The following is a 14,310-nucleotide window of genomic DNA, read 5'->3' as shown; positions in this document are numbered from 1 at the left end:
GGGAACCAGCTTGTGTCGTGGCTGCTCCGCTTTCTATCCAGCTCCCTGTTTATGGCCTGGAAAAGCAACGAAGTCCTTGGGCCCCTGTGTCCACGTGGGAGACCCAGAGGAAGATCCTGGCTCCTGGCTTCAGATCGGCTCAACTCTAGGTATTGCTGCCATTCGAGCAGTGAACCAGCATATGGAAGAGCTCCCACTCTGTCTCTCATTCCCTCTGTAACTCTGACTTCCACAGAAAAAGTTAAAAAATAAAAAGAGTAGGTTCATGTGATCAACTGAACTGGTACCAGGCCAAACTTCATCTGCATTTGACTGTTTCTTTCTTGTTATACTAAGCACTTTAAATGGCAACTTTAGCCAAAGGGGAAGATTCACTTGAAATAGGAATATATAAAGCTGCTGTAACTCCTGCCGGCCCCTTTCTATGAACAAGGCCGCAATAGAACAAGACTTTAGCATTTGCTTGATTAATATTTATTTTAGGGCTACATATAAAGTTAATTAAGCTGAAGCTTAGACTGTAGGTAACCTAGGTTAACAGAAGTGTGAACTATGGTACTATCAAGAGTGTAATAGGAAGGGGAAGGGGAAGATTTTGATGGCTTGAGTAAGAAAATTAACTAGAGATTGGGCTTTGCAGAACCCAATGGTGGTATTCATGGTCGCATCCACAATTTCCTTCCACAAATGTGAAGCTTTCTCTAAAATAATTCCCTTCCTCTCATCTTATTTTCTATATCTAGGTAAACGGTGAGCAAGTCCCACAAACAAGGAACTTTCTACATTTTCATTAGCCTGGTTCAATGTCACCTAAAAAGAGAACCAGAACTCAGGATCCCATCTGATAAAGGCTCTCAGACTGCTAGTTGCCTGTTTGCCCTTGTTCCGCAGAATCGCCAAGGAGAATGTAGCCTCGCAGCCAGAGCACTGAAACATGTTTAAATTCTATGGGAATCACACTTGAATGACAGTGTTGCCAGCGATTTCTCTACTGAACCCAACCAAAACCAAAACACAACCATCTAAACTACCCCGTGACTCCACACCTTAACTTTTAGAAAAGAGTTTCTTCCTTTTCTGACAAGGTCTGTTGATCCACATGGCCCATGAGACCAAGTTCAAAGGCAAGAAAAAAAGAAGGAATAAAAAGGGGGCTCTCAGGAGGCAAATGTCAGGGAGTCCTGAGGTTATAAAGAGGACTGGGTCCAGGAGACCCATTAAGTCAGAAGCGGCTTTGAAACACTCCAACATTTTGCATTTCAAAGATGTCTGTGACATTTGAAAGGTTTTAGGTTGGGAGGAAGTGACATCCTCACTTTTAACTAAACAGGAGAGAACTCTGGGAAGGAGGGAAATCAAGAAGATTTGGATAGACTTTCCAACTTTGATGTACTCAGCATGTCTGCAAGGAGGGGGTCAGTCATGAAGGAACGCGTCTTTGCTGGAGGGTGGAAGCCAGAACGCTGCGATTTGGAGCCCCAGCATTTTGGGCAGTAAACATCCAACTGGAGGTTTTCCGCATCTGACTTGCGTTCCCCTTCCATCTGCACATGCAAATCTCCTAGAGGCCTTTTTTGGCCTACTGTGTATGAAATAATATGCATATCTCTATCCCCAGTCTTTCTGTCTACCCTTTACCTTATCTTGATATTCTTCACTGCACTTATCATTACTACTTAGAATATTTCAGTTATTGCCTTTCATCTCCTTGAGAGGAGCAGTTCAAAGAGAACTTGCCTCACTACCTCTATTACCCCATATTATTTGCTTTCTTTCTTCTGGGCTCCAACCTCAGGACCCTCACTCACAGCAAGCTCCCCATCAATATCTCTTGCCCTTATGAGCTGTGATGATCCTTGCACTTATCCCAAACCTACATCAGTGGGAATCATAATTCTTGAGGAGGAGTCTGCTAAGCTAAGAAAGATACATAGGGAAACAGGTAGCTTGTGTGTGTGTGTGTGTGTGTGTGTGTGTGTGTGAGAGAGAGAGAGAGAGAGAGAGAGAGAATGCAACAGAGACAGGTCGACAAACAGAGGTTTCCCAGACATTTTCTAAAGGCCCAGCAAAACCTCAGCTGGGCCGAACAGAAACCAGGAGCCAGGAACTCAAACAAGGCCTTCCACATTGGTGGCAGGAACCCAGCTACTGGAGCCATCACCTGCTGCGTCTCCCAGAGTGCACATTAGCTGCGGAGTGTGATCAGAAGTGGAGCTGGGACCTGAATGAATCCAGCACTCTGATATGGAATGCAGTTCTATTAAGTGGGACTTGAATCACTAGGCCTCATTCCTGCCCCCATGAGAATATTCACATGCAGAGGCAGCGAACAAGGTGAGTGTAAGCAGTGGGGAGATGTCCTGTACAATAGGGCTGTTCTAATAGAAACCTGCAAACCCACAGATGGAATCCTGGTTGACTGACTCACTATGCACCCTCACCATGACTACCTATAAATATTCAAAATTGACAAAGCATGATTTTTCTATCAATCATACTGGAATACATAAATGGAGAAAGAGAGTTTTCTGAACTTTTCATTTTAATGTCTCATTACAGATTCTGTGTTAATTTTTATATATGCTTAGTGAAAGGCACAGCATGAAATTGTTACAGATGATTCTAAGACAATGGAATCTTAATCTATTTACAGTCATTTAGAGCTAGCAGACCTGTCGGTACAGTTTCCATGTTCTACTTGATTCTGTTTTTTTTTTTTTAATATTTACTCATTTATTTAAAAAGTAGAGTGAGAAAGAGAGACAGAGAGAAAGAGGAAGATTGATCTTCCATCCAAATGGAAGTTCAATCCCCCAAATGCTGCAATAGCCAGGGTATGGGCCAGACTGAAGTCAGAGGTGTGCCAGCTGGCACTCACATGGCATGCTGTTGTTACAAGTAAGGCCTAACCCACAGGGAATTGGATGCCCTCGGAGGCCGAGTACTCTGAGGTCACCCACCCCCAACCGGAGCTTCCGCAGGGGATGGAAGAAGTCCAAACACTACCGTGCAGAAAACAACGTCATCGGAAAGACAACCAGAAGCCCTGAGTGGTCTGCAGAAACAGAAGAACAATAAACGTCCTTCGGGACCAGGGAGGAGAGCTTTCTCTGGTCCAAGCCTGGCTCCACCTCTGGATCCCGCCTCCCTCGCAATGACCATCGGGATCGCTTCGAAAACCCCTCACAGCAAACAAACAATCATACAAACTAAAAAAAAAAAAAAAAAAAAAAAAACCTAAAATAAATAAACAACAGAAAGTAGAACTTGAAATCTGACAGGAAAGAGCTGGCATGGATTGGCTCATGCCTCGCTGGGTGGGTCACAAAGATTAGTTACTCCTCACCATGGTGTTGAGGATTTTCCTGCACACCCCCCCCCCCAAAAAAAAAATGTTCTGCACCTAAAATGTTGACATATATCTTGTTAGAGTTACAAGCCAGTCTGGATTATCCTAAAATCTGCCAAGATCAGCAAAATTTTACTTCAACACAACAACTGGCTAAATACTAAGATGAAATGGACACGAAACAGCTGAATGGTGCCTTATGGCCATTTTAAGGTATAAAGCAGCCGGTCCTGTATATGAACTAAAATTGAAATGTCAATGAGCTAATCATAGGTGGTGGCTAGGACTTGTTTTCCTTTTTTTTTTTTTTTCTTTTTAATACACTGGTTACTCAAAACCATGTCAATTCCATAACATTGCAAATTGCTGTTGATGTTATATTGGGACTCTTAATTGACTGTGATGATATTCTGCCAGCTCAAACTTCAGACCAGAAAAGGTCTCCCCAAGAAACTGTTCAACCCATCTGGACAATAAGTAGCTGGACTCTATGCTTGGTATATGTTTGCAATGAAAGAATCTTGATTGAATTTGAACTGTAATACTGCATCAAGGTGGAGGAATCCACCGGGGGGAGGGGCGTGGGGAGGGAGGGGGGATTCCCAGAGCCTATGAAACTGTCACATAATGCAAAATAATTAACAATAAAAAAAAATAAATAAAAAATATAATAAATCATTAAAAAAAAAAAAACAAGTAAGGCCTAACCAACTGAAGCACTACCATAGTCCCCCTCTCCATGTTCCACCTTAGTTCACTAGATTTATTTTCTACTAACTCCTCACATAATTTCCTCAGTAGACTTTGCTCTTTTCTTTGGTTCATATGGGGAAAATGGTACCAGGAAAGAAAACAACCGGGGGTTGCTGGGTTCTTGTCCCAGACCAGCACTAAGTCTGGGTCATCAGAAAGTATATGGCTTCCCTGGGCTTCAGCATCCTCAATTGTTAAACTAAGTGACTCTGAAGTTTCTCAAAGGGCTTGCTTCATGCATAGATTGCAGGAGGATCTTTCTTCTCCTCCCCCTCCCAGTGCCCCACTTACCTGATTCAACATATTCTTTGACCAACACAGCGCAGTAAGGGCTAATGGCTTCACTCTGACAAGATTGGCAGGCTCCACAGTCAAAGTTGGACAAACCAATTCGAAGAAACGGTGACATAGTCACTCCCTGAAAAATGATGAAAGACAATCACAGGTTAAGGGCTAGGAGTTGTATTATTTTTGCTACCCCAATTCCACTTAACCAGTGTTTTATCGCCAACAGCCATATCCTCAAATAGGTCAGCTATCCAGAACAAATGCTTTTAGTTCTGCTTATGCAAAACATTGCTGAACTCACCCAAACCACAGACTAATTTGCCAAGGGAAGAGGCTTTCTGGAAGTTTCTATTCACCCTAATTTGTGAGAATGAAGTAATGACTAAATGCCAATAAATATAATGAAACTAGGTTTAATAGTGAAGCAACTATTACCTATTTATTTCTCCTGTTATTCAAGGAGGTGCCCAGGAAATATGATACAGTCATCAGAAAATAAGTTTATAAACAGAGTCTATTTTAGCCACACTGGTTAAATATGACACCACACAATTCTTACAGGGTCTATTTCTGTACGTAACAGAATTAACTTTAGGGCATTGAACAGCTGATCTTACTTCAAATACTTTCGAAAAGGATCACTTTCTTTTCAATCTCGTTCTCTGTCTTACAAACACACAAACACACACACACACACGAACCTTTCAATGTCATGAGCCATTTAAAAACCTATAAAATAGCACTTTACTAGTGAAGGATAAACAAAATATATCATAAATGAAAAAAATTATGTTTTCTTTTTTTCAGTTTATTATTATTATTATTACCATTTTATGATACAATTCCATAAGCTTCTGGGATTTCCCTTATCCCCTCCCCAATTCCACCCCCCAAGTTTCCCTATATCATTACTAAAGTTCTTCATACACAGTCATATGTCCATCATTGCAGGCATGGACAATGGCAGAGTCCAGCATCCTATTGTCGAGATACAGTAAACAGTTTCATTATAAGTTCATCTTTGTCTGGAAATAGAGATGCATACTACATTGTATCCTCACATCTGGATATGTTAGTCTCCATTTCACAGTTACTGTACATTCCCATAAATGAAAAGCCACAATACAAAATCAACAATAGGAAGAAAAATAGAAATTCACAATGCCATAAAGTTAAATAACATGTTACTAGATATGACAGTCTCCATTACACAGCTATTATACATCCCCTTAAATGAAAAGCCACAAAACAAAATCAACAACAGGAAGATAAAAGAAATTAACAACACCATGAAGTTAAATACATGTTATTGAATGAATAATGTGTCGCTGAAAAAATGAAAAAGAAAATCAAGAACCTTCTTGAAGAAAATGATGCTACTCGATGATCTATGAATCACTGAATAATTTAATCCCAAGAAACTTTTGAAGAGACGAAACTAACAAAAACATCAAAATCCATGAGATATAGCTTCCGCTGATTTTTGTTGGTGAAATTTGTCTCTTCTAGACAACAAATAGATGGGTTTTGTTTTTTAATCCAGTCTACTAATCTATGATGTTTGATTGAGCTTAAGCCAATTACTTTAAGGGTTAATATGTATAGGTGGTAATTTGGTCCTGTCATTTTAGGAATGGGTTGTTCATTGATTTAGTCTTCTGTTGCCATTTTACTGAGATGTTCTTCACATTTGCCTTTGGTTTTGTTGGGTGTTATTCCTTTTCTCTGTAAAGAGAACATCTTGAAGTATCATTTGTAGGGCAGGTTTGGAAGAGGCAAATGCTTTTTAACTTTACTGTGGAAGAATTTTATTTCATTTTCAAAGACAAAAGAAAGCTTTGCTGGATATGTTATCCTAGGCCAACAATTTTTTTTCTTTTAGAATCTGGAATATGTCACTCCATTTTCTTCTTGACTTTAGAGTTTCCTGTGAGAGGTCTCCTGTGAGTTTAATTGGCATTCCTTTAATATGTCAGTTGATTTTTTTAACATGTACATTTAAGGATCATTTCCTTATGTTTTATTGAAAAGAGCTTGATTATCATATTTGTGGTGAAGACCACTTTTCATCAAGCCTGTTGGGAGTTCTGTGCCCTTCCTGGATGTTGTTTCCCAATTCTTTCCCTAGATTAGGGAAATTTTCCCCTGTGATTTCATTAACTGTATTTTTTAAAAAGACTTATTCATTTTTCTTGGAAAGCCGGATATACAGAGAGGAGGAGAGACAGAGAGGAAGATCTTCCGTCCAATGTTTCACTCCCCAAGTGAGCTGCAAAGGCCAGTGCTGCACCGATCCGAAGCCGGGAACCTGGAGCCTCCTCCAGGTCTCCCACGCGGGTGCAGGGTCCCAAAGCTTTGGGCCGTCCTCGACTGCTTTCCCAGGCCACAAGCAGGGAGCTGAATGGGAAGTGGAGCTGCCGGGATTAGAACCGGCGCCCATCTGGGCTCCAGTGCATTCAAGGCGAGGACTTTAGCCGCTAGGCCACTACGCCGGGCCCCATTAAATATATTTGTAAAACTAGTTTCTCTTTCTACACCTTCTGGGACTCCCATAGCTCTTATACTTGGCCTCTTAATAGTGTCTTTCAATTCTTGAATACTTCTTTTGGCCTGATCCAGCTCTGGTTCTAGCTTTTTGTTTGCTTCCCCCTGGTGACAGGGAATATCTTCCAGTTCTTAGATTCTTTGTTCTGCTTGCTTCATTGTATTTTGGAGATTCTCCACTGCAATTTTAGTATGCTCTGCTGTGGTAATTTCTGATATATCAGCCCTGATTTGCTTTATTGCTGCTATTTCTTGTGTAACATACTCCTTAAATTCTTTGAACTCTTGTATGTGCTTCTCATTGTTGATCAGAAGCTTTAAAATGAGTTTTATGAATTCTGTGTGCCCCATTTTCTCAATGTCTTCCTCAGTGAACTCTGAGGTTGGCATAGGGTTTTGCTCCTTTGCAGGGGAGTTTTCAGTAATATTCATTGTGCCTTTGTCTCTTCTTTTGCTCTTGGTCATTGTACTTCTAGTTATCAGATTCTTCTCCTTGGGGCAGGTTTCTAAGCTGTGTCACCCACAGGTCTACAGTTTTATTTTACTTATTGCTGTTGGTATGCAACTCTTTGCTTGCAGCCAATTGTGCCACTCCCTCCAGCAAGTTCCAGGTGTGGGTTCTTATGTTAGATTTCCACCATGTTCTCTGTAGCCCCAACTTCTGGCTCACCACTCTCCACCTCCTGTGCTATCATGCTGAGGTTGCACAATTGCCTGCACAACCTTTCTCCCACTTCTGGTTGCAGCAGGTCCCAGGATTAGGGAGACACCAGGTGTCCTATATAGCTAGGTTGTTGGTGGTGCTGATCTTGCTGGAACCTGTTGGACATTAGGTCTGGATGCCACATGGACCTATTTTGACCTGTACGATGCCACCATCAGTATTATTTTCCTGTAGGACCAGTGCAATCCACTGAACTCAGTGAGTTCTAGTGAGCTCAGCACATGCACAGTTCACTGTTGTCCCCTGCAGTCTAAAGCTTTTGCCACACTGTACAAAATGGCACCTGACGTGCCACTACTAGAGTTCTTGATCTGCTGGCCATCAGGTCTTAGGGCTACCCAGACCTGTCTTGGATGGAACCTGTAAAGCGCCACATTCCTGCAGTTCACTGAGTCAGAAATGAGTTCACTCCCAGCTCAGCATATGCTCAGTCCTTTCCCTTGCCTTTGCCTCCTTAAGCAAAATGGTGCCCAATTTGACTTTGGGGGAGCTGACTGGGCTGTGAAATCCACCCTGTTCTTGCACTGCCCATCTGGGATCTGCTGCTCTGTCTCTGCTCCTGGTCAAATCAAACAGACCAGCAGGATGGACCATTCTTTTTCTGGTTTCACCTCCCAAGCTCCCAGTCAAAGTCCCTGGTTGCTGATATTTTTCTGGCTGCTGGTGCAGTTCAGATCGCCATTTGCTGAATGCCACTGGAATATCAGTCACTGCAACACCACACCGTTGTTTTCACTGCTTTCCTGTGTCTGTCGGTCTCCAGGTACCCCTCTGCTATTGTTCTGTCCTCTCCTATTTCCTGGAACGTGTCCTCTCTGCTTTTCTCCGCCCATTTAAACTGTCCTTATCCTATTCTGCCATCTTGATTCTGCCCCAGAATGATGTTTTCTTAGTCATTTAAGTGAAAGCAATCAATAGCATTCCTTACATGTTCCAGGATTCTAGTCTGATACTTCATCTATGATTGCATCTTTGTTTGCTCTGTCTTGTCACCTTATCATAACAACTCTCCTTTTTTTAGCTACTTTTCCATGAACTCCCATTCATCTAAAACTAGCATCTCCTGCTCATTACAAAGCTATTTCCTTGCTTCCTTCTCTTGAACTATCTTGTCCACATGCATTTCCCCCAGCTTTCTTAGGAAAGTCAAGGAGAACATGAACAAAGCATTAGCTTCATTTCTTCCTTTAAATTAAGGAAGAAACCCATAGAGAGTAACAGGAACTTGGAAGTAAGAATCAATGATATAAGTTTTGAGCCTATAATAGCCAATCTGCTAGTCAGGATATTTCCCATCCTCTAAATGGCTGGTGAGTTTTGGCAATTTTTAAGCCACAAATAAGGGGCTTTAGAAAGATGCTGTTCATTTCACAGATGTTGAGAAAGCTGATGGAGTTTGCCATGGGGCTGGAATTATTACACAGCTTGGTAAGCTGCTACCTAGAAAGCCAACACCCCATGTCAGCGCAATGGATCAAGTTTTGGATACTTCACTTCTGATCCAGCTCCCTGTCAATGCACCTGGGAAGATAACAGAAGGTGACCCAAGTGGAGAAACTCAAATGAAAGTGCAGGGCTTCTGGCTTTAACCTGGATCAGCCCTGGGTGTGGAGCTCTGTGGGGAGTCAATTAGCAGTTGGAAGATCTCTCCCTTCATTTTTCTTCTCATATATATATATATATATATATATATATATATATATATATGATAATATATATGATATAGATAATATTTTATGTATATATGAGACACAGAGAGAAAGCCCTAATTTCCTGTACATTATGGAAAATTCATTTGTTGGCTATTCTTTATCTCTGGCAACATTCTGCATGTATCACACAGTTGAATTAGCAGCAAAATGTCTAATAGATTTGTGTTTAGGGACCCCTTTCTGCTCTGCATTTGGAATCCTTAGACAGGAGCTGAGCTAACAGCTGGAAGTCCTCTGGAGAGAGCCTATTCATTCCTGCAGTGCTTGGGTCTTTCAGACCGATCTCAGGAAAATTCACAAAAGAGTCTCATTTATAGGAGTACACATTCTGAGCCTGTTCATGTTTCATACAACATAAGTTAAGGTAAGCAGTACATTCTGATTTCAGTCTACAGTGGATGTTGTTTTACAGAGCCTGAGTTACAACCACTCTGACCTTGTATGACTTGTGCTATTTTCAGGTGGCAAGCTGCAGCTTTACACATATCTGGGAAATTGTGTCTTAGGAACAGACACGGTGAAATACTGGGCAAATGGAGACTCTGTGATGGACTATGTCAATCAGTGGATTCTTCAATGACCTCATTGTGCTTGGAGTGGAGAGACTGGCAGCGATTCATAACTGGTGAACTACTGAAAACACTTGAGCAAGTATCTCAGAGCATGCCCCACATCTGGGACCTGGGGTGGGTGGGAAACTTGGTGGGGCTTCTCCCTCAATATCCCCCTTTACCTCAGATACATGAAGGAAACAATATGGAAATAATACTCTTACCCACTTTCCTATAGTCCTTGAACCGTTTTATGCTAATTAACTATGTAAATATTGTCAAAATATAATAATAATAAAAAAAGAAACAGAATTTCTCAAAGGAGTTGAATGATTCCCTTTCTCCCCACAGAGGTCTTGTTTGGACACCAGCCATTTCTTTTCTAACAAGCAGTGCAGATTAACTTGCCATTTCACTAGATTCACATGCACGCTCATTTATAAACATTCTGGTTGTTAACCCATGTGTATGTTGGCTATCTATCTGATAGCCAAATGGGTGTTCCTTTTCCTGAAGGTCTGATCACTGTGATCAGATTTGGTACATAGAAGATAGAATTGACATTTGTATAGATAAATATACACACATGTGTATATTAAGAGCAAATAGAATGTATACTAAGCACACATCTGGGTGTTGAAATAGAAAAGGGAGTTCCTTGTGTGTTACATGCCACAGGCTAAGCTTGTGAGACTGTCCTTCATGGAATGAACATGTCAGGCACATCATTACCCCCCTTGCAGTGTAGTCTAACACTTCTCTAGGAGAAACAAGTGTATGGGAAGGCTGACTTGCCACCTAATCCTAATACAGTAGAGAGGTCAGGTCCCTACATACCTGTCATCCAAGCAACAAAATCACATCTTTAACTCTCCAAGGGTACTCTTATGAGCTTCCTTTGAAATTTGCTCCTCCATTTATTTTACCAGTTCAATGATTAGAGCCATGGCTCCTACTTAGCCCTCTGCTTCGGCTTGCATCCTTCCCCTTTCCCTTCATACCTGCCTTGCAATCAGCTTGCTGCAGTTCCTGTCCCTCTTTCATGTTTGCCTGAGTTCAATTTCATCTCACTCTCTCTGTGTCCGATCCTAGGTACTTTTCATTCCTGACTGCATCTCTACCTCCAGTTGAATGACTTTTCTTAAGATCTTGCAGATCTGTCACTGTTTCTTTGACTTGCCATGGTGTTGCACAGCTCCAGGCTTTTAGTAAAGCTGTACTCTCCTGAGAATATCTTTCATTTCACTCCATCTTCTTCTACTTCATCCATCTTTCAAGTTCCTACTTATTCTATCTTCTCTTTGAAGCCTTGCTTCTCTCCTCCTCTCCACTTCCATTGCCTTCCCAGCAACACATCTGGGGTGGGAGGATTTACTCAGCCTTTCAGGCTCAACTCGCCAGGTACATAGTGAGACAGCACCTGTCATAATTAGCAACCTTGGCATTCGCAAAGTCAGAGTGGGATGTGACTACTGCTCTCAGTATGTGTCTCTAGCTTGCAGTCCTTCCATTTGGGGGGATATAGATGAACCCATCAGGAAAACTCTTAATTCTTGAGATGCCTCATAAATTCTGAAGAGAGACTGGACTCCAAGAAGTCTCCCTGAACTCATCTGCAATATAGTTTGCAAAAATATATTTGCTTTGTTGTTTGTGATTGGAGTGCCCAAGATGCCAAGAAAGATAAAGGATTTCCACATTCCTCTGACCAGTCAGTTTCCAAGTTGGGGGAAGACAGGAGATAGAGCACTGGTGCCCACCTGGCTGCATTTCCCTTGAATGTTTTATCAGATGTATTCGTTCCTGTCTGCCTTCCTTAACAAGATGATACATTCTAAGAGTAGCAATCATATCTTAATCATCTTTATGTCTTCAGAGCTAACTGCCTGCTCTGATAAGTGATAAATATTCAATGCACAAGTGATAAATGTTCAGTCCATTTTGGAAAGGAGCTAATTTCCAAACTCACCTTTCCACATGACCTCTTTATCTGATGCATTTGTTTTACCTGCCAGGGTATACAATGGCTAAATTAACTGGCAGACAGTTACAGAGGAAGTCAACACCAAAGGGATACATCCCAGCACCTGTTACAGGCAGAAGATCAATGTCCTTACAAGTTCAACTGCTAGAGTGATTTAATCTTCCTAAGCCTATTTTTCTCTCTTGGAAAATGCTGCTAATACAGCAATTTGTCTTAAAGGGCTATTAGAATTACAGGGGCAAATACAAAGAAGACGCTTAAAATGGGGCTGGCACACATTAGACTCTTTACACATGTAAGTTTTTGTTATTATCATTATTAGAACTCATGGATTTTAATGGACTTTCTAAACACTTTTGGTATATATTGAAAAATTGCAAGAAGAGAGTAGAAAAGTGTTTTAGAGGCATGTGTTGATTGAACTGCATGAGTTTCCTCTGACTTTTGCTCCTGAGCTCCCATAAAATGCTACAAATACCTCTTGTTCAATGCACTCTACTTTTTCCATGTAGCCATCTCAATACTGGCACCTATCATAATGGACATGAGGTTGCCCATCCAATCTTTCAGGCTTTTGGTATTCAACTCTAAAATATCATCCGTAAGTACTGTAAGTTTACAGAGGGTCTTTACTCTTACAACTTCACTGTTTTTACCTTAAAGCGTGATCTCGTTTGTGTTTGGCAAGCAATTGAGACATAGGTCTACAATCAACTATATATGCTCAGTGGTGTGCTTAAGAGCACACATTCTGCACTGAACTGAGAATTTTGTTCTCTTAACTCACTGGGCACTGACTCACCTATTGATGCAGGCTGATGAACCTTCCACAGTTTTCAGTGTGTTGGAAACAAATTGCACAGATACAGAAAGAAACAGAAGTGTTATATACTCTCATCAGGTGGAAAAAATATAGAAAATTTTCTTTCTCTGAGGCAACTGAAGTAACAAGTATGATCTTTATTTTAAAAAAGATTTCTGGAGAGAATTTGCATTGATGTAATTTATTTGGAAATGTTTCAGTGATGGGGGACAGCCTCACAGGAGTCAAACAACAATGTTATTGCTTGTGCCAAATCTCAATCACGCAGAAGAGAGAATGAAGTTTAATCAACAGTAAACTTGGAAGGAGAACAAAACCATTCAGTGGCTTCCAACTGCCCCTGTTTAGCCAAATTTGAGGAGAAATGGTGCTAAAGAGGAATAACATGTGGAGGGAGAACACGGAGTTCAGCAGCCTTCTAAGGAAATGGAGGAAATAAGCTCCTTCTAGTGACAGATTGTGTCCAATTAATGTGACTTCTCCATGGTTCTTCTTCCAGATGTGATAACATTGAATGTTCTACAGTGTGTGCACAAAACGGCAAGCTTACCCAGAAGTCCTTGCTGAGCTTTTTCTTTGCTTCGATGGAATGAACATATGAAATGTGATCAGCACAAACACATAGAAAGTCTGCATTTTCAAGATAGTAAATGTTGGTCTTAGGGAAAAAAATAACCAACAGCTCAGAAAATGTTTATCAAACTAAGTTATGCTTAATCTATAAGCTTTTATATTTCCATATAAGCTAAAAAGTTTTCCTAGGGTAGGTAATTAATAATAAAAAAAATAGGCTTCCTTGTAAAGTGCACAGAATAAAATTGGTAACCAATAAAAACACACATAATTGGGTAGTAGTTCACTTACTGGTCAGACTTCCACACATTATAGAAATAATAAAAGAAAGGTTAAATATTAGTCTCAAAAGTAAATTATAATAATAAGCAAAATCATAATTCAAAAGAACCTCTACAATACACAATGATAGAAAAGCACAAGCTTATTATTCACTTATTAGAACTAGTAACACAGGAAATTTTGCTGGAGAATTGAACAGGTCTTTATGATCTGTAAACATTAGCAAGTCCTCCACTCCTACAGCCAGAACATCCCAACAACAGTATCAAAGCCAAAATATCTAGAAATAAAGCATATGGACAATATTAGTAACATTCTGGCACTGGTTTGAATGTGTAGCATGAATAGATTGTCTTACTCATGCTTACTTGATTAAATTGCATTGATTCTTAAGAAAATTGCTCTGGTCTCTATTGAATTAATTTGCAATTTTTCAATTGCTATTTCAAAACTTCCATGTATTTCACCTTTCCCTCCCATACCACATAAATTCTCACTAGGATTCCCAGCCTATTTGGTCTTAGTTTGCTGAATATGCCCTGACCATTTATCCTTTGCTTTGTTTATGCCATTTCTTTGGTTTGCAATGCTCTATCCATCTTTACCCATGTATGACTGCCATTTTTCAAAATCTTTTTTTCATACTTCAAGGATCCATTTATGTACCGATTCATTCAAAAATATCTTTTCTGATCCCTAACCTGATTTAAATGACTCCCTACACTCT

The 14,310-nt window shown here is 40.6% G+C and overlaps 1 protein-coding gene across 3 annotated transcripts in view; it reads right to left on the bottom strand.

Moving 5' to 3' along the window:
- PRKCQ (protein kinase C theta) overlaps positions 1–14,310 on the bottom strand; it is a 126,568-nt gene that overhangs the window by 72,345 nt on the left and 39,913 nt on the right. For all 3 annotated transcript variants that reach the window (XM_058669509.1, XM_058669508.1, XM_004588499.4), the window contains exon 2: positions 4,394–4,520. In XM_058669509.1, coding sequence (XP_058525492.1) covers positions 4,394–4,511 — 118 coding nt within the window. In that variant the 5' untranslated portion in view covers positions 4,512–4,520. The remainder of the gene's footprint in view (positions 1–4,393; positions 4,521–14,310) is intronic.

The sequence above is a fragment of the Ochotona princeps genome, chromosome 10 (assembly GCF_030435755.1).
Source record: "Ochotona princeps isolate mOchPri1 chromosome 10, mOchPri1.hap1, whole genome shotgun sequence".
Taxonomy (NCBI): Eukaryota; Metazoa; Chordata; class Mammalia; order Lagomorpha; family Ochotonidae; genus Ochotona; species Ochotona princeps.
Note: the sequence above shows the minus strand (reverse complement) of the source record. Positions and strands in the feature narration are given on the sequence as shown.